This window comes from Mandrillus leucophaeus, unplaced genomic scaffold, assembly GCF_000951045.1.
Source record: "Mandrillus leucophaeus isolate KB7577 unplaced genomic scaffold, Mleu.le_1.0 Scaffold391, whole genome shotgun sequence".
Taxonomy (NCBI): Eukaryota; Metazoa; Chordata; class Mammalia; order Primates; family Cercopithecidae; genus Mandrillus; species Mandrillus leucophaeus.
In genome coordinates, this window is record NW_012104154.1 from 1781805 (window position 1) to 1801580 (window position 19776).

The window sequence follows — 19776 nt, forward strand, 5'->3', positions numbered from 1 at the left end:
CTGAGTCTCTATCGCCCACACTGGAGTGCAGTGGCATGATCTCAGCTCACTGCAACCTCCGCCTCCCAGGTTTCAGTGATTCTCCTGCCTCAGCCTCCTGTGTAGCTGGGATTACAGGTATGCCACCACACTTAGATATTTTTGTACCAGCTGCATGTTTTAAAGAGTGCTTTCCACAGCAGAATAAACTTGCTGCATTGTACAGTAAGGGAACCACCAGACCTATGGGGCTACTAAAATTTAAATTAATTAAAATTACAGAAGATTTATAATTCTATTAGCCCGCCCCACTAGCCACATTTCAAGAGCTTAATATTGCCACATAAGGCCAACAGCTACCATACGCAGACACAGAATATTTCCATTTTCCCCAAAAGTTCTATGTGACAGAACTGACAACAGAATCTAGTAATTTAATTACCTAGTTTTGGGGAGAAAATGGAAAGGATCTTGAAACAATCTGAAATCTGCACATCCTCCTCAAAATAGGGTTGATGCTAAGTGTGCTGGAAAACAAAATAGAAAATAAAATTTGTAAGTTACTCTGATCGAAATATCTTGAGGGTTCTGGTTCTGGACAAGATACATACAGTCGGCATATTCTGCCCACATTTCCCATGAATGGAGCTATAAAACCTGGAATGAATAAGGGAGCACTTCTTTGGGGACTCCTTAGCATCTCCAGGTTTGAACTTAACACAGTCCCAAACTCATACAAGGGCATCAACACAGAAGAGAGCTTCCAGAGCAGGCTTCTAGCTCTGCTTGAGCAGGGTTAAAGATAAGAATATCTTTCTCCACTGAAAGAGCACAGAAAGTATATGGTTCTTTTTTCATTTTCTTTCTTTTCTTCATTCTCTTGCACTCCAGTCCCCACGCTATTGAAGTGATGGTGGAGGTGGCAACAAGTAACTGCAGTAGCTTAAAACCCTGAGGGATAACTTAATTCTGCAATTGGAGGAGCTGGAGTCCCAAGAGGTGGTCAAACTCCATTGCTGTTTTTCTCTCTGTGTCCTCAACTGTTTTTCTGAGACATGGACATAGTCAAGGTGAGTATGCAGAACAAGGTAACTAAAACCCAAGGTTTTGGGCTAGAGGACTGAAATGGGTGTTTTAAGGAACTTGAAAATACCAGGGAGATGATGGAGAGGGGAAAACTCAGAAAAGTGACCCTTTGAGGTTGTTTACAAGTTCCTGAGACCACCCATGAGCTATGTGTGTGTGTAGATCTGACCCTACGCAGATGTTGAGAACAAAACTGCAAAGCAGAACGCCACCCAGGTCCCAGTCTGGCCACAGTGTGGCACACATGTGGGACAGATCCAAGTAGCACTACGGAGGCTTTGAAAGTAGAGCTGGCATTGGGACTGCAAACACAGAAGGCTGTTCAGAACTTGCAGCCTGAACCCAAACAGACTGGCTGCCCATAAAACAGTATCAACATTCCCCGCAGTGGCTGAACACCCCGAGTCTCACCACCAAAACCTAATATTCAAAATCTCCATGATGCAATCCAACATTACTCAACATACAAAGAACATTAGCAACAAGATGTCACAGATGTTGGAATTATCTGACAAAGACTTCAATACAACTATTACAAAAATTGCCAACAAGTAAAGCACTCTGGAAACAAACAGATAAAATGTCTCAACAAAAAAAAACCAGAAAATTTTTTTAAAAAAAGAGAAAACTGAAAATTTTAGAAAGAAAACATACAATAACTAGAAGAAAACCTCAATGAAAGGGATCAATGGCAATAAGGACAGAGAAGTGTCAATAAAAATTGCAGAAGGTGAACAAAAGAGAAAAAAGATTGAAATGAAATGAACAGATCATCACAGAACTGTGGGACAAAATGAAATGGTCCAACGTTTATATCCCCAGATTCCCAGAAGAACAAAAAAAATTGTTAAGAAATGACTAAGCACTTCATAAATGTGGCAAAAAAAAAAACGTAAACCCACAAAATAGGTTTGGTGAATTCCCAAAAAGATAAGCCCAAATAAATCTATATCCAAACACAGAATAATAAAAGTGATGAAAATTAAAGACAAACGGAAAAAATCTTAAAAGCAATCAGAGAAAAACACGTTATTTACAGAGGTAAAACTATTCTAAAGTCTGCAGATTTCTCGCTAAAAACAATGAAGGCCAGAAGGATGTGGCACAGACTGTTTAAAGTGCTCAAAGAAACAGACTATCAACTCAGAATTCTATACCCAGTGAACACATCACTAGGGAAGGAAGGTGACATTTTCAAATGAAGGAAGAGCTAACAGAACTCACTGTCAGCAGACTTGAAGTAGAGCAAGCGCTGAAGGAAGTGCTTCATGCAGAAGGGAATTAATACCAGAAAGAGAACTTGGACCACCAGGAATGAAAGAAGAACAAAAACGATGAACTGGCAGTCTCACACATCGCTGTTGGGAATGCATTCTGGAAAACAGTTTGGCTGTTTCTTATAAAGTTAATCATACACTTATGTCACCAGTAATCCTACTCCTAGGTATTCACCATAGAGAGACGAAAACATATGCTCTCACAAAAACCTATATGTGAATATGTATTTTTTTTTTTTCCTTCTTAGAGACAGAGTCTCACCCTATCACCACAGCCATAGCTCACTGCAGCCTGGAACTACTGAGCTCAAGTGATCCTTCGGCCTCAAACTCCTGAGTAGCTGGGACTGCAGGCACGTGCCACCACACCCAGTGAATTTATTATCCATTGTTCTGGAAACAGAGTCTCACTAAATTCCAGGCTGGTCTCAACTCTTGGCCTCAAGCAATCCTCCCACCTCAGCCTCTCAAGTCACCAGGATTACAGGCGTGAGCCACCATGCCTGGTTGTGTACAGGCATATTAAAGCAGCTCTATTTATAACTGGCAAAAACTAGAAATGACCCAAATGTCCTTGACCAGGTGAATGGATAAGCAAACTGTAGGACATCTATACAATGAAATACTGCTTGGCAATAGAAAGGAATGAACTATGGATAACTGCAACAACTTGGGTGAATGGCAAAGGTATTATGCTGAGTGAATAAACAAGTAAGTCTAGCTCAGAAAGTTAAATAATGTATGATTCCACTACTTGACATTCTTGAAAAGACAAAACTACTATAGGGACAGAAAAAAAGATCAGTGGTTGCCAAGGCTCGTGGGTGGAGGTAAAGGCAACTCTAAGGGGGTACCACAAGGAAGTTGCAACTGCTCCATATCCTGATTTTAGCAGTGGTTAAACAAAGCTACCCATACTTGTGTTAAAATCACAGAACTACAGACCACAAAAATCTATTTCGGTGTATTAACTTAACAATTAAAAATTTTAAAAATCTTCCTCAGGAACTTTTTGAAGAAGAAAAAAATAAGCATTCATAAAAGTTACCTAAGTCAAGTACTACCCTGTTAACGTGTGTGTCTGTCTACTCCTGCAAGATATTGGGAAGCAGTCAGCAACCTACAATCCACGGGCCAAAGGCAGCCCACCACCTGTTACAAGAGCCAAGAATCGTTTTTACGCTTTAAAATTGTCGAAAACATCAAACAAAGAAGATTTTGAGGCATGCTAAAATTATATGTCCACAACAAAGTTTTAATAAGACGTATTGTTAACATGTGATCTCTGCCTGCTTTACTATCTGATTATCTATTGGAAAAGGCTTGCTGACCCCCAATCTAAGTCAATACCTGGATCATTTAGTCATTAAATATGAAATGTTGTGTTTTTCTTGACTGATCCCAACTGTCCAAAGACCAGAACACCATCATCTGCCTACAGCCGATATTTTAGAACCAAGGAAACTCCTTTTTCACAGAGTTGAAACAGCAGGGTACATATGGGGTCAGGGAACCACTTGGCTGGGCAAGGATAGCCAGACCGGGTCTTGATGGTAACTTCCCCTGGAACTGCCCAAAAAGCCAGGGCTCCCAACATCCACCACTTAACAAAGAAAAATGAATGTCTAATTCACCATTCACTTATTTTCAGGGCTCTATTTATTTGCAAACACTGCTATCCTTTCAATTCCCTAGCACGTGTCCTATATAACTTTTACAAAAGAAGGAAACATTTCTAGGATGCTGAAAGCAACGCAAGATCAAAAGCAGATTTTTAATATCAAATAAAGTACTAAATGTTGAAAGTACAGGTGTCCAAAAAAAAAAAGTCATATTTCAACAAATCTGGACTGCATTGTTTCACAGAGCCTGCAAATGGCCCCAAGTCACAGCTATGGCACTGATTTTTGCAGGACAGCTTGAGCTAGTGTGTAGAATATTTTTATATACCTGGGGAAAATACTTTAGACTAAAGTATTTTCTTTTTTTTTTTTTCTGAGACGGAGTCTCGCTCTGTCGCCCAGGCTGGAGCACAGTGGCGTGATCTTGGCTCACTGCAAGCTCTGCTTCCCGGGTTCATGCCACTCTCCTGCCTCAGCCTCCCAAGTAGCTGGGACTACAGGCGCCCGCCACCACGCCTGGCTAATTTTTTGTATTTTAGTAGAGATGGGGTTTCACCATGTTAGCCAGGATGGTCTCGATTTCCTGACCTCGTGATCTGCCCTCCTTGGCCTCCCAAAGTGCTGGGATTACAGGTGTGAGCCACCGCACCCAGCCAGAATAAGTTATTTTTTAGTGACACTCACAGAGTCAAGAAAACTCAACACATGATCTTCCTTTAATTTCTGGAATGCTATTAACAGAGTTCACATTAAGTAAAAACATAAACGAAAAGAACTGCTAATACCAGCATTAAAAACAGTATTGTTCTACAGATCAAATTACTCTTTAAAGCAACATCTTCCAGAGAAAGGCAGAAATGTCCAGGTTTAGGGACTCTCCTGACCAAAGAAACCCTTGGTTATTTTAACATGGTCTTCTCTAGAGCTGAGGACAGCTTGGGATGGTCTGTCCCACCCTGTTCCTTAAAACACTAACATGTAGCTTCCCCTGCTGCCTCTACTCTGAAGAGTCCCACTTTCTCTGTTTACATGTTGGTCTCCTTCCATGTGTACAGCAGCTGTCTGCCACATGTATCACCACTCTGTGTGCTTGTCTTCCTCTATCTAAACCACTATCTGCGTTTCTTACTATCTCCTTCTATCGTTCTCCCTCATCTTGCCATGGATTGGCATAATATATCGCATAGCATGTGCTAGATAAAAGTTGGCTGAATTAATTAATATTAATCACTCTGGAAGTGGAAAAATGTGTTCATGTCCTATAATGATACAAGCATATATATGTCTGTGACAAAGGGATTGTATATTCAATTTCCATCGCAAAATCTTGTGACAGGTTGTATTTTCCAAAGAAGGCTACAACAGTATCTTCCATCTCACACGCGCTTCCATATGGTGTCCCCGACACTCCCGCGACAAGAGCCGGAGTCTGTTTCCCCACTCTCCTGAATCAGAGTGGGCCCTGTGATTGCTGTGACCTCTAGAATGCAAAGAAAGCGGCCTCGAGTGCTGGTTCTGGATGAAGCCTGTAACTGGCCAAATTCCACTTTCTGCCCTTAACACACTCACTCTTGAGAGAGTTTTGGAACCCAGCCACGATGCTGGGAGAAGGCCAAGCCATACGGAGAGGCCACGTATGGGTTCTCAGGTCAAGAGACTCCCCGAACCCCAACAGAACCACCAACCAGCCATGTCAGTGCCCCATCTTAATGTCCAGCCCAGTTGAGCCTGAGGATGGCTGCAGCCCCCACTAGCATCTTACCGCAGCCAGTATCTGACCACAGTCACACAAGAGACCCCAGGAAAGACCCCGTCAACCCACAGAACTGTGTGCTGTAGCAACACATTATCCATTTAAGCCTCTAAATTGTGCAGTTTTGTTACACAGCAACAGATTAAAAAAACAGATCTGTGGAGGAATTTCATTTTCTCCACAAATAATTCTACTAAGGAAATTTACTTATTCACCCTCATTTGTCTTTTCTCCCTTTTCCTGGAAAACAGCATTAAAGAGACTCCTCGCTCTTGGTATGATATAACCTGAGTTTATGGCGAAAGGAAAGTTTTCAGATTGCAGCCACTCATGTAAACGCACTCAGAGTTACACTCTCAGGCTGGCACCGTTCGTCCTGGGGTGCATCTCATCATTTTAACTATGAGTGACTGCACCATCACCCAAGGGAAGCCTGACAAATGTCCATGAACTCAAAGATTTCCAATCCATCCAATGACTATTCCTCACTTTACTGCCAAACCTTGACAAGGAATCAGGCAGTGTTTACACCACACAGCCAGAATTTGTTCTATTTTTTCCTGTACGGATTTTTGTGAGGCTACTAATAAGTTACCTCTTCTTTCTCCCCAGTACTTTCCAAGTCCTACCTTGGGGCTGGTGTGTTTATAGGCCATTGTATTAAGTGTTCCTTATACTACACATTGCTTATGAAGCAGCACTGTCGACTGCTGAAACACAGGTCATGCGTTTTATCATATTATAGAGGCTGGGCTGGAAATACAGAAATATGCAGAGTAAGAACTCCCTTAGCAGCTCTTCAGTAGAAATGAGGAAGGCATGGCTCATGGCCAAAGTACCAACATCCTCTGAGGGATGGAGAGGGACCTGGATGCTGTGGTCCCTTACACACTGGGGAAAAGTATAGGCACCTGGTGTGTTTTGCATAAATCTATGGAACCAGGAACCAGGCCCATGGCAGGTCCACAGGCCAAGTGTCCCCTCAACCATGGCATGACTCACATTTTTAACTCTGTAAAAGAACCTAAGTACAGTTTATCTGAAATTCTTAAAGTTCTTGGAGACACCACTATTTTATGTCATCACTTTCATCGTCATCATACTTTCAATTCCAACAGATATGCGCTAAGGCTTGCTCCATCAACAGTCTCTGGCCCTGTGGGTCTGGCTTGCTTTCCTGGATGAAACAGTGTCAAAGTTGGTTTTCACCTTCTCCTATCATTTTTGCACTTATATAAAACTGTACGTCAACTCATCTCCCACTGCCTACGTGCATCTGGCCCATGTCCCCCTAGACTACCACTGGAAGCTCTCTCTAGCAAGAGCATTAAAAAGCCACCAGTGGGACTGGGCATGGTGGCTCACGCCTGTAATCCCAACACCAGCACTTTGGGAGGCTGAGGCGGGTGGATCACCTGAGGTCAGGAGTTCGACACCAGCCTGGCCAACATGGTAAAACCCCATCTCTACTAAAACGACAAAAATTAGCCAGGCGTGTGGCGGGCGTCTACGGTCCCAGCTACTCAGGAGGCTGAGACAGGAGAACTGCTTGAACCGGGAGGCGGAGGTTGCAGTGAGCCGAGATCGTGCCACTGCACTCTCCAGCCTGGGTGACAGAGCAAGACTCCGTCTCAAAAAAGAAAAAAAAAAGCCACCAGTGGGAACACAAAGTGTCACAGGGCCTTCTTTGTGACAATCCCACAGACATCTGAAGTGCATTTGAGCCATGGCAGATGTACACACCACCTCCACAGGAACACACTGTACCCAGCCCGGCAATATATACAGCTGTGTTGACAGCACTGTAATTTATCCAGCGCCGAGCAGCTGAATCCCAGAGTCCAAAGCCGTGTTCTACATCCAGATTCTTCCATCAAGAGATGCCTTGAGGGGAACCTTTTCCTCCCCTGAATATTCAGGCTGTAAATTACCGTTGACAAATTAACTTTCACTTCTCCTCAGAGATAAATTTTAAAAGGAGGGCACTAAGAGAGCACATGAAAGGCTTTCTGTCTGAGGTCCTATTGAATTGGTTGGGGGAGTTGGTCTTCTTTTGCTCTGATGAACACTTACAGCCTGTAATTTGGTCTCTGCCCACAGAAAATCAAGTCAGGGCATGGGAAAGTGATAACATCCACCTGGAAGGGGGCTGACGAAGCCTCCCTCCCAGACAGGGCCTCAAGGAATCACCCCGCTTGGGGGAAGAGAAAAGACCCTTCATTTCCACTCCACTGACAGGAAACCTAATCTGCTTCAGAGCAGGATTACTCCAGCACAAGGTGCTCTGTGGCGGCCACTTGGCCACCTGCACCAGTTCAGGAGGCTCTGCACACGAGCACTCGCTCCTCATTTCTGCCTCATCAAAGTGGCGCACGTGTCCCAGGACTCAACCACAGCTGCTCACAAACCTGCTTAGGCCAGCTGCACTTATTCTAGTCATTAAATTATGTAATTAAATATTTAATTGATGAAGAACTATAAACGTTAACAAAAAGTTTTATCTAGGAAAACTAAGTTGGCTTTGAAAAGCCTCCATACAATGAAAAAAATAATCCATGTTAGAAAGAAGGCTAGGTGATAAAACAGAAAATGACTAGGAAAATACTGTAAACATCTGACCTCAGCCTGCTTCACAGATTTCTTCCTGTTGTCATATGACTTCTGAAGAAACCAAAACTGAAAACTCTGTGTAGTGTAAGCAAGAAAGACAACTGGGCCGGGCCGGGTGGCTCCCGCCTGTAATCCCAGCACAGGGAGGCCGAGGTGGGTAGATCACAGAGGTCCTGAGTTTGCAATAAGCCTGACCAACACGGATAAACCCCGTCTCTACCAAAAATACAAACTTAGCCGGGCATGGTGGCGCATACCTGTAATCCCAGCTACTCGGGAGGCTGAGGCAGGAGAATCACTTGAACCCCAGAGGCGGAGGTTGCAGTGAGCTGAGATCATGCCATTGCACTCCAGCCGGGGCAACAAGAGCAAAACTCCATCTCAAAAAAAAAAAAAGAAAGACAACTGAGAACTCCTCTATCAGCTGATGCTCACCAAAAAGCCTTGGCCTACCTCAAAAAATTGGTAAATTAATGGACACTTATATGATCCAAATGGAACAGAATATTTAATACATGGGTGGATCATTTTATTACATTTTCTCCAACTTCAGAAGACATTCTGAGTTACGCCAACCAATTAATGGTCACAATAGCAGAGAGGGAGCAGATTCTACTCTAACTTCAACATGCAATTCTGTGAATGAAATGCCTAGAGATATCCTGCAAGTGCTTTCACATTTTTGTGGAGAACAATTGTTTAAATGAACAAGAATTTGACTAAATCAAAAGTAACAAACATCTGGCAATGGGGAGTATATGTAGAAACGCCAGTATTTCTCTGATTCCACTCGACAAAGTTGTAGAAATGTAGATGCTTTAAAAAGAATGTCCAACGGCCCTAAAAGAACTAATAGTTTAATTTTCTCATTTTAAGAGCCAGCAGAAAATAGGAAAAGGTCTACTGCAGTGCTTCTCAAATTATTATACCCACCACTGAACAACGCTGGATTGACCATGCTTGCTTTATTTTCCTTTCTAAAAGTCCCACAAAATGATAAGAATGAAACAAAGTAAGAAACCCATAGCCACACAGAGAACATGAGAAAGGTCACAAGAAGTGCCAAGATAAGAAAACAAATCACTCCAGAGGAAACAAAGGTGATTCAAGAGCCAAAAGAAAGAAAAGGAAGTTCTCAGAGACATTCTCTGGAGGTGAGAGAGCTCCAGAAATGTATAGAAGAAAGCAAGTCAACAGACACAGCGCACAGCAAGCCGGAGAAGTCAGCACACTGACCATCTATGTATGGGGAGTGCCACTCAAGGATAAAGCAGCTTTATAAGCGGGGTCCAGGTAGCTCCCTCAGCCACAGGAAGACTCAGAACCTGGGAACACCAGGTTCATCAGAAAGCAAGGTGGGGTAACCAACAGTGAGACTGAGTGTGAAAGTATAGAAGGACACGTAGAAACCCAAATGGCCAACTCCTATCTCAACTGAGCTCGGAGCAGACCTGGCACTCAGGCATTTCTACCTTTCCCGTTACCCTGCAGGGGAAAAAAAAAAAAAAAAAACAGAAAAGTGTACTTGTCATTAAAATTCAAATGAGGCCAGGCACAGTGGCTCCCACCTGGTATCCCAGCACTTTGGGAGGCCAAGGCAGGTAGATCACTTGAGGTCTGGAATTCAAGGCCAGCCTGGCCAACATGGTGAAACCCCATCTCTACTCAAAATACAAAAATTAGCCAGGCATGGTGGCAGGCACCCGTAATCCCAGCTACTAGGGAGGCTGAGGCAGGAGAATCACTTGAACCCGGCAGGCGGAGGTTGCAGCGAACCAAGATAGCGCTGCTGCACTCCAGCATGGACAACAAAGCCAGACTGTCTCAAAAAAAGAAAAAAAAAAGTGAAATGAAAGTGAAGGCCTCAGGAATAGACTTGTATATCTTGCTACCCAGGGTCCCTGGTAAAATAGCCAGTCCCCGACACCAAATCTGAAGTGAAGTTCACCATCCACACATGCAAACTCTCCAACTGTGAGCTACTGCTTGAACCAAGAATTAACCAAGAATAACCAGACATCTGCACAAAGCTCCCAATATGAAAAAGAGGTGCCAAGATAAGAAAACAAATCACTCCAGAGGAAACAAAGATGATTCAAGAGCCAAAAGAAAGAAAATGAAGTTTTCAGACATTAGAGAAGGTATCACCTTCTTGAAATATCATCAGAATGCAATAAAAAATAGGAAAGAAGGTACTGAAATCAAAATAGGATCCCAGCATTAAAAGGAAAATTCAACTGTAGGATTGAAAGATAAAGGTGAAATTCTACAGCAAGGAGAAGAAAGAAGAGGAACTTCAGAAAGACAGAACAGAAAAAAAGTGGGAGAGAGGAATATTTTTTAAAGAGACACGAAGAGCATCACCAAACTGAAAGACTCAAGTGTCCATACGAAAAGGGCCAAGCCACAACTGAGAACGAGCAAAAGACATGCACATTTAATACATCGTAATGAACCCCAGGGCACACAGAAGATCCCAAAACCTCTCCAAGCAAAAACAAGTCACCAGAAAAGGAATGATGCTTCAAGTGGCAGTGAACCTCTCAGAAGGCACAGGGTGCTGGGAAGACCGTGGGGTGACATTCCAAAGAACACGACACGCAACTGAGAATGATACCCAAACTATCAAGCATGTGCAGGTGGAAATTACAAGGACTCAAAACACTTACCCTTTAAATGCAGCTTCCTACAACATTTGCGTCTCCACTTCCCATCCCTCTCTATTCTCTTTCCAGCCTCACTCACCACCATACACTCAAGGTTTCATCCATACCTCCTGAAAGAAGGTGATCAAGAAGTTCCAGGAAGGCTTCAGATCAGCCTGTGAGGGGCCATGGCTATCTGTAAGTCATGTAGCCCAATCTAAGTGGATAGGGGCAGAAAGACACAGAATGACCTCCCCAGTAACGGGTCTTGTGACCAGAAGAGGATCAAGAAGATCAGATTAACGACCATGGTGTTCAGGAAAAGACGACGGATACCTACACAAGGAAAATTAGTGATCTAAACGTACCCAAAATACTGAATATTTAGGAGATATATTAAGTGTTGCCAGACAACAATTACAATCACTCCTGAGGGTCAGTTCTCACTCAGCCTCTAACAATTCTGAAGAACCATCACCAATGACATTATCGAACCATTTTATAACTAGAGTTCATTACACAGCAGCTATTCCTGCTATGTCTGTTGACAGACTAAATTATACTTAGGCAAGCCACTTCATCTCCCAGGTTTACATTTATGCTAAAACAGGAGAAGGAAGTACCACGGGGTAATAATACCTGCCCCAACTTGGGTGGGAGAGTGTCAGGCTTATAATTAGATTACATTTGCAAACAGTTCCAGCGCTCCCCAGGGAGAAGGGTTATAAATAACTCAAGGTGTTCTTTTCCCCAAAGATAATCAATTATTTTCTCATCAAAAGGAGGCTAACAAAGAAAGGCTTTAAGGATGAGGACCCCATAATTTACGTAAGCCTCCAGCTTTAACAAGATTTCCAGAGTGTTTAGAACTTCACAGGAACCCAGTACTGGCTCCAGCTTCCTCCAGCAAATGGAATATTTACAGCAGCTGAGAAATCCTTTCATTGCTAGGGAAAAAAACACCCTAGAGTGGCCCTTAAATGGGATACATTCATTAAATTCATTTAATCTGCACACTGATGTGGAGCAAGGGAAATGGCAGGAGGCAGGTAAGAATGAATGAATTTTGCCCCAACAGATCACAATTGCACCCTCCCCTTCCTGGGCTTCAGGGTCCTGGGCTCCTTCACACCTCCATGGTCCTTCTTCTCCACCTGATGAAGATGATTCACCCCCTCATGGTCAGCTCCTGAGCCCAGACTCTTCTTCTGCAAAGCACTCCTGGCCTCGCCTGGCAGAAGTAGGTTTTTTCTCTAGGTCCTCATGGTGTTTCATGCAAACCCACCTGACAGCATCTCCCAAGTTATTCATTTCTTGGACTCTTTTCTATAAAATGTAGTTTCCTAAGGACAGAGTCTGGGTTTATTCATTGTCAATAATCACAGAAGCTCCCACCTCGCACACCCAGCACCTGGCTGGCTTCAAATAGGTCCAGTTCACCTCTTTGGAAAGCCACTTGGAGGCTGAAGCCAAACCATAGCCCATCATTCTCTGAGAAGCACATTCAGTGGAAAGAGCTCTTACTCCCTACAGACCAAAATTAAAACCCAACCACAATTCCAGAACCCCCCAACAAGACACTCATTACAGAAGAGCTGCACTTTAAGAAACAAAGACAAATCCAAAAACCATTGTTCCCAAAAGTCACAGAAATTGGTCAAGCACAGGAAAAGGGTCTCTTAAAGGATGCATCACCAAACGGACCCAGGGCTCCATTTCCAGGAGAGGAGACGAGGACTTGAAACAGACGGGGCCACTGCCCACACCACGGGCCTGGCCCAGGAGGATCTCCACCTTGGTAGGGCCTTGGAGGTTCAGGGAAAGTGATGATGTCCTTATAATGTTAAAGACAGAGGACAGGCAGTAAGAGAGAATGCTGATCCCCTTTTCTTCTCTACTTCCTTTTTCCAAAGTTAACTTTTATTTATTTTCTGAGTGTGTGTGTGTGTGTGTGTGTGTGTGTATATATACACACAAAACAAAATTCAAAAGTCACAAGAGTGAAAAGTAAGACTTTCTTCCACTCTTTTTCCCCAGCCACCCATGTCCCCCACTGCAGAGGCAATAACTTCAGCTTTCTTTAAATAATTTATAAACCTTTGAACACTTCTGATACACACTCATGCACTTATGCAGGTATGTGAGCAGGAGGTCAGCTGGGCCTTGGAAGATCCCACTCTATTCCTTCCATATCTTAACTCATGCAACATCAATGCATGCCCACCAAGAAACAAATCCCAGGAAAAGCCCAGGGTCTAACCAAAGTCTGGGTGCAGCAGACTAAGTGAACACCTCATCATGTATCCAGACGGTCCTATTAACTTGGACAAGAACTGCAGAAAGTGTAGTTCCAACCCCTTCCATGTGCCCATCTTTGCTTAAAATCAGAACTTCTTGCCTCTGCTTGCACTCACTTTTTCTGAGAAGATTCTCAGAAATGTTAAGGTCGTCAATACTAAGTTTTTCATCACAGTAGAAGTCAGCAGAATGTTAATGCAATACAAAGCACAGTTCTGAATTATTATGGGCTGAACTGTGTCCTCCAAAATCTGTATGTTGAAACTCTAACGTCCTGTAGCTCAGAATGCGAATGTATTTGGAGACAGAACCTTTGAAGAAGTAATTAAGCTAAAATAAAGTCATTAGGGTGGGCCCTAATGCAGTATGACTGGTGTCCTTATAAGAAGGAAAAAAAAGGACACACACAAAGTGGGATGACCACGCGAAGACACAGGGTGAAGACACCATCTGCAAGCCAAGGAGAGGCCACAGGAGAAACCACCCCTGCTGAAACCTGGACCTCAGACTTCCGGCCTCCAGAACTATGATGAAGTAAATTTCCATTGTATAAGCCCTTAAGTCTGTGGTGCACTGTTACAGCAGTCCTAGCAAACTAATGCCGTAATAAAATATATTTAAAGCATTTGTCGGTGCATTAGCAATAGGTATTGCCAGGGGGTAACGGCAGAATTATAACCCACTGGATAAAGCAGGAGTGCTGTGAGCATACTAATACAAGTAAACACAGGAATACAAGCCTGATGAAGTTGACGGTTTCCAAGAACCTCCCCATCAAATACCAAATGCTGATTAATTTGAAAGGGAAGGCCTAACAGATGCCACCTCTGCCAGTCAATCTCATCAGTTAGGGGACACAGTGACCCTGTGCACCATCCAATGAGAGCAATGGGAAGGTTTTATACAACATCGTTTCTGCAGTGGGCCTGCCCATAGACAAAGCCTGATAAACAGAAGTGGTGGGATTTCCTACAAAATAACCTGCCTGCGCTCTTCACAAATGTCAAGGTCATGAAGGTCAAGGGCAGGCTGGGGAATGTTCCAGACTAGAGAACACTCCAGAAGCACAGAGCCTAATGACCCTGCAGTGAATCCTGCTGCTCAAAGGGACATCACTGGGACCGCTGTTGCAACTGTCCAGATTGGGGTCTGATGGTGGTCATGCATCTGTACTAATGTTGTGATTTTCATGATGGTTGTATTAGGATTATGCACAAAAAAGTCCTTGTTTGTAGAAAATACACACTAAAGCATTTTGGGGGTAAGGGGACATCTTGCCAGCTGCTTACTTTCAGATGGTTAGAGGGGGGACGAGGAACTTCCATATACTCTACTTGCAACTTTCCAGTAAGTTCTGAACTTCACATATATAACTTGGAAAAACTGAAAAAATCCTAAATATTGGAAACGAGTGGAGTGTTTGATCTGTTACAGGCAATGGCACTTGACCAGATAATACGCCACCATTAAAATTGATTATTATAAAAAGACCAAGTAGGTAACAAGAAAAACATGTTTACGAAATAAAACCACGTCAGTATGATCACAAATGTGTTAAAATGCAAGTACAATGAGTCCGACGTCCTCACTTGACCTCATCGATCAGGTTCTTAGAAACTCCCACGTTAAATGAGATGACATGCTGTGTGCCGTAAGAACTTAACTCTTGTTTCTATCAGTTAGCGTACGGTAGAATCAGTTTTATTCTACAGTATGTCATTTCACTTGAAGTCACAGTTTCCAAGAGCCTAGCAGTGCTTTTTAGTGAAGACTTCCTGTTAGTACTCCTTTTTCGATGGTGAGTTATCTCCAGCAATACAGTCGCAAATAATTTTTGTTTTCTTATTTATACTATTTTTCTTCTAAATACTGACATCCGTGTATTAATTTTATCATGCGGTGAAAAAATTAGGGAGGACGAGCACTCCTGAGCTATCCAGCCTCTTCAGCGAAGGTGATTAGCAAAGAGAAAACAAGACCAGGGAAATATCACATGGAGAGAGGGTTCGTAGAGAAAAGCCTGACGGGGGCAAAGAACCTCCTGAGATGCAGAAGGATGAGGGGAGAAATTCGAGGAAAGGCATTAAGGCATCTGAATTTTGAGGACTTGAAAGGAAGTTCTACTGAAGGAGCAGGAGGGCAGGCGAGGCTCTCAGGGCGGGCGGCAGTATGTGTCGGGCATCCATCTAGCTGGGCAAATGGAGTGTAGGGTTCCACACTGAAGCCACCTCTCCTTGTCATATACAGGGAGAAGCCTGAGCAGCCTGCAATTAGGACAGTTTGGTTCCCATCCTTTCGACCTTGAATGAGAACCCAGAGCTGACAGTTCAGCCTATAGAGCTAGCCCATGACCAGCCGGGCGCAGTGGCTCATGCCTGTAATTCTAACACTTTGGGAGACTGAGGCGGGTGGATCACGAGGTCAGGAGTTTGAGACAAACCTGGCAAACATAGTGAAACCCCGTCTCTACTAAAAATACAAAAACTGAGCCGGGCATGGTGGCAGGTGCCTGTGATCCCAGCTACTAGGGAGGCCGAGGCAGGAGAATCACTTGAACCCAGGAGGTGGAGGTTGCAGTACACCAAGATTGCGCCATTGCACTCTAGCCTGGGCGACAATGTGAGACTCTGTCTCAAAAACAAAAAAAAGAACTAGCCCACGACCAAGACAATCCACTCCCCATGAGAGCCGGCGGGTGGTCTCCAACTGACCATAAGAGGCAATGAAAATGCTCAACGAAAAAATATATACAAGATGCCTCCACTTACCGAAAGGTCAAAAACAGGCAACACTAAGCAATCTGCTGTTTAGGGATTATTATGAACCGAATTGTGTCTCTCCAAAATTCCACCTTAAAGTCCTAACCCCAGGACCTCCAAATATGACTGTATTTGGGGATAAGGTTTTTAAAGGAGTAATTAAGTTAAAATGAGGTCATTAGGGTGGACCCTAAAGACAGGTGTCATAAGAAGAGGAGATGAGGACTCAGACACAGAGAGGTGCCCATGTGAAAACAGAGGGAGAAGGCGTCATCCGCCAGCCAAGGAGAGAGGCCTCAGGAGAAGTCACCCCTGCCGACACCTGATCTGGGACTTCCGGCCTCCAGAACCGGGAGAAAGTAAATGTCTGTTGTTTCAGCAGCCCAGCCTGTGGGACTTCGTTATGGCAGTCCCAGAAAACTAATAGTTGAGCATTCCTAATCTGAAAACAGGAACTCTGACGTGTTCCAAAATCTGAAACACTTTGAGTGCTGGCATGACGCTCCAAGGAAATGCTCACTGGAGTACTTCAGATTTCAGATTTTGGGGTTAGAGATGCTTAACCTGTAAGCACAGTACAAAACCCAAATCTGAAACACTTCTGTTCCAAGCATTTCAGACTAGAGGATAGCTGGCCTGTCCTATACTGCAAAACTGCAAAGTAAGGATATTATTAACACAAAACAGAGGACAGTCACTACCTTGGAAGACGAGATCCAGAAAGCTGCACAGGAACTGGGGATGAAGGTCAATTTCTCCAACAGGGTGGAAGTCACTGAACTTGTTCATCATTATTCATGCTTCCCATTCACATTTTCTTCACTGTTTTGTATGGATGATATAAAATTATTAAGGTGATAGCTGGAGCTCTGTAACAGCACTGTCCAATATGGTAGCCACTAGTCACATGGGGCACTTTATATTTAAATTGATTAAAATCAAGTAGTAAGATCAGAAATGCAGTTCCTCATTCACACTAATCACATTTCCAGTGCTCAACAGGGACACGTGGCTGCAGGCTACTGATCTGGACATGACAAGTATAGAACATTTCTATCATTGTAGAAAATTCTATTGGACAGTGCTGCCCAACACAGTCTGATGGACAAGAGGCCTTGGAATGAGACACCTATGCACCAGAATCCTCTCTCACTCCAAACAGGAAACAAACCCCACCCACTGTCCTACTGCCCATCGCACCTCTTAAGTGTCCTTGCAGGAAGTTAGTGAACCTTTTCCAACAGAGCCCTTGCCAGCGCTTAAATCACCACCAAAATCCCTTCCCCTTCCAAGGTCCTGGTGGCCTCGGAGCCCCCTTCTCAGTCCCCTACCCAGGGCCCCTATCTAGCATGAGTTACATCTGGAGGTAAAATCTCAGGGGATTTCACAGCAATGCAGTAGCACGTTATGGCCACTGAGACAAGTACACAAAGGAAACCGAGAGAAAGCACACTCACCATCCTACCACAGAGCTAGAACCAAAGCTCACTCAACAAAGATGGAGCTGGAGGAGTCACCAAAGGGAAGCTCTGTACTTCTGAAGCCAAGGTCCTTGAATGCTAATCCCTTTCTTTTTGGTCTGGTTTCACCAATCTGATCATCTGTCAATCAGGTTTCAGTTTGACCTGTCCTTCATTCAACACCATTTCATAAAACGCGCCTCTACTGTCCGTGTGATGGCTTTTGCTGAAATACATCCAAATAAACACAGGCAGCAACACACACCAGCCAAGCCCGTTCAAATAAGCATTTCAGATCTCAACCAGCAGGAATGCGTGTTGGTGGGTACCCCTGTGTCCGGGAGTCCAGTCTCCTCCAGGAGTCACGGGGGGAGCGGGGAGCTTCAGGCATGACTTGTCTAATTGGCCTACAAAAAGGATTACTTACTCTTCACTTATCTTTGATTATCTTAACAAAAAAAAAAAAAAAAAAAGGCTTGGGGGCCTTCCAGGTACAGAAATTCTGTATTCTCCATTCTCCAATCCCAGGCCTGGTTTTCTAAGATAGTTTTAAATATTGCCAGAATATTCATGCTGAAGGGTTTTATCTAAATCTTCTCCCTGATTTGATGGTATCTGACAAACTCATTACTCTCTTGGATTTCTGGCTGGAACTGGAGCTAACACATCCTGCGGGTTGTCATACACATTCAAGACTCTTCCCATCCACAGACCGTAATACGTTTCCATTTCCAGTTTGGCAAAATTTTTTAGTCTTTTTTTTTTTTTTTTCTAAATGAATGTCAAGATATAATCTGGATAGATAATAACATGCACAGAACTGAGTCCAAAAACGCTTTGAGGCCAATTTTTAAAATCATATTTTCTAAATTAAGTCATCAGTTTCCTGTGCTGGGAAGTGATCAGTTGGTTGGGGAGACCATTTTATTGCCTTAACTTGGTATTTTCTGTGTTATCACTGCAAGCTCACAAAGTCTTATGAACTTCAAGACTCACGAACTTAAAGAGCTAACAAGCCTGTGTGTGCTCACGAACCCCACACCTGGTAGTTCTCAGAACCCAACATCGTAAAGCCAGCAGCTCTCTCTAGTTCCCACCTTTCTCCAAAATATTCTCTAGAAGGCATGAGCCTCTGCCCAATTCTCTCCCATTTGTCAATCAAACCCAAGGAAACTTCTTTCCAAATGGCAGCGTGGCCTGCAGCTGACCAGAGAACAAAGCAGGAAGGCAAACAAAGAGCAAAGGGCACCGGAAAACTTTTAAAAAAAAAAAAGCTTTTATTGAAGCTTTGCGGGTGGGGGTGGGGGTGGAAGTGGGACAGGGTGGGGAGGGAGATGGGGGAGGGAGACAGGGAAGGGAGGGTCTATCACTCCAAAGACCCTATCCTGCTGTGGGACCTCGAGGCAGGAATAACCATCCTTCAAGGACTTTGCTTTTAATAAAACCTAATTCTCAGCCCATTATCTCCATTCCTTGCATAGGGTGGAGGGGCTTGGGATTCCCCAGGACTGAGCAGCATGTGACACCTGCCTGGGCCTGCACCAGGGTGGCTACCACATGGGACCTAAGGGAAGGGGAGGCCAAATGCCTGGGTGAGACCAAGATCTGAAAAGATGCTGGTCCCCACCAAAATGTAATTCCAAATAGAAACAACAGGAAACCCTAAAGTCATCTACAAAAGCTCTGTCCCAAGGTTCTGACTTTTCTCCCATATGACCACTGTGATGCATTTCAATCAGATCAACTAATCAAAATACCTAGGTTTTACCTAAATCCTGTTGAATAACACAGAAAATAAAACAAAACTCCTAAAATAAACAGGAAAATGTGAACTGTGAATATTTTATATTAGGAAATGCCTTTTTAAGTGTGATAATGGCAGTATGGTTACCATTTTTTTTTTTTTTTTTTTTGAGACAGAATTTCACTCTTCTTGCCCAGGCTGGAGTGCAATGGCGCGATCTCAGCTCACTGCAACCTCTGCTTCTGGGGTTCAAGCGATTTTCCTGCCTCAACCTCTCCCGAGTAGCTGGGATTACAGGCGTGCACCACTACGTCCGGCTAATTTTGTATTTTTTAGTAGAGACAGGATTTCACCATGTTGATCAGGCTGGCCTCGAACTCCTGACCTCAACTGATCCACCCGTCTCAGCCCCTCAAAGTGCTGGGATTACAAGTATGAGTCACCGCGCCTGGCCATGGTTACTTTTTAAAAGTGCATTTATCTTCTTGAGACATAAAGTTGCCGTCTTAAAAGGGCTTCACATTTAGAGGAGCAGGAGAGGAG

The 19776-nt window shown here is 43.7% G+C and overlaps 1 protein-coding gene across 1 annotated transcript in view; it reads right to left on the reverse strand.

Moving 5' to 3' along the window:
- The window catches only part of ROR2 (receptor tyrosine kinase-like orphan receptor 2), a 247381-nt gene that overhangs the window by 160178 nt on the left and 67427 nt on the right, over nt 1–19776 (reverse strand). Inside the window, exon 3 of the mRNA XM_011991206.1 lies at nt 16731–16851. Coding sequence (XP_011846596.1) covers nt 16731–16821 — 91 coding nt within the window. The 5' untranslated portion in view covers nt 16822–16851. The remainder of the gene's footprint in view (nt 1–16730; nt 16852–19776) is intronic.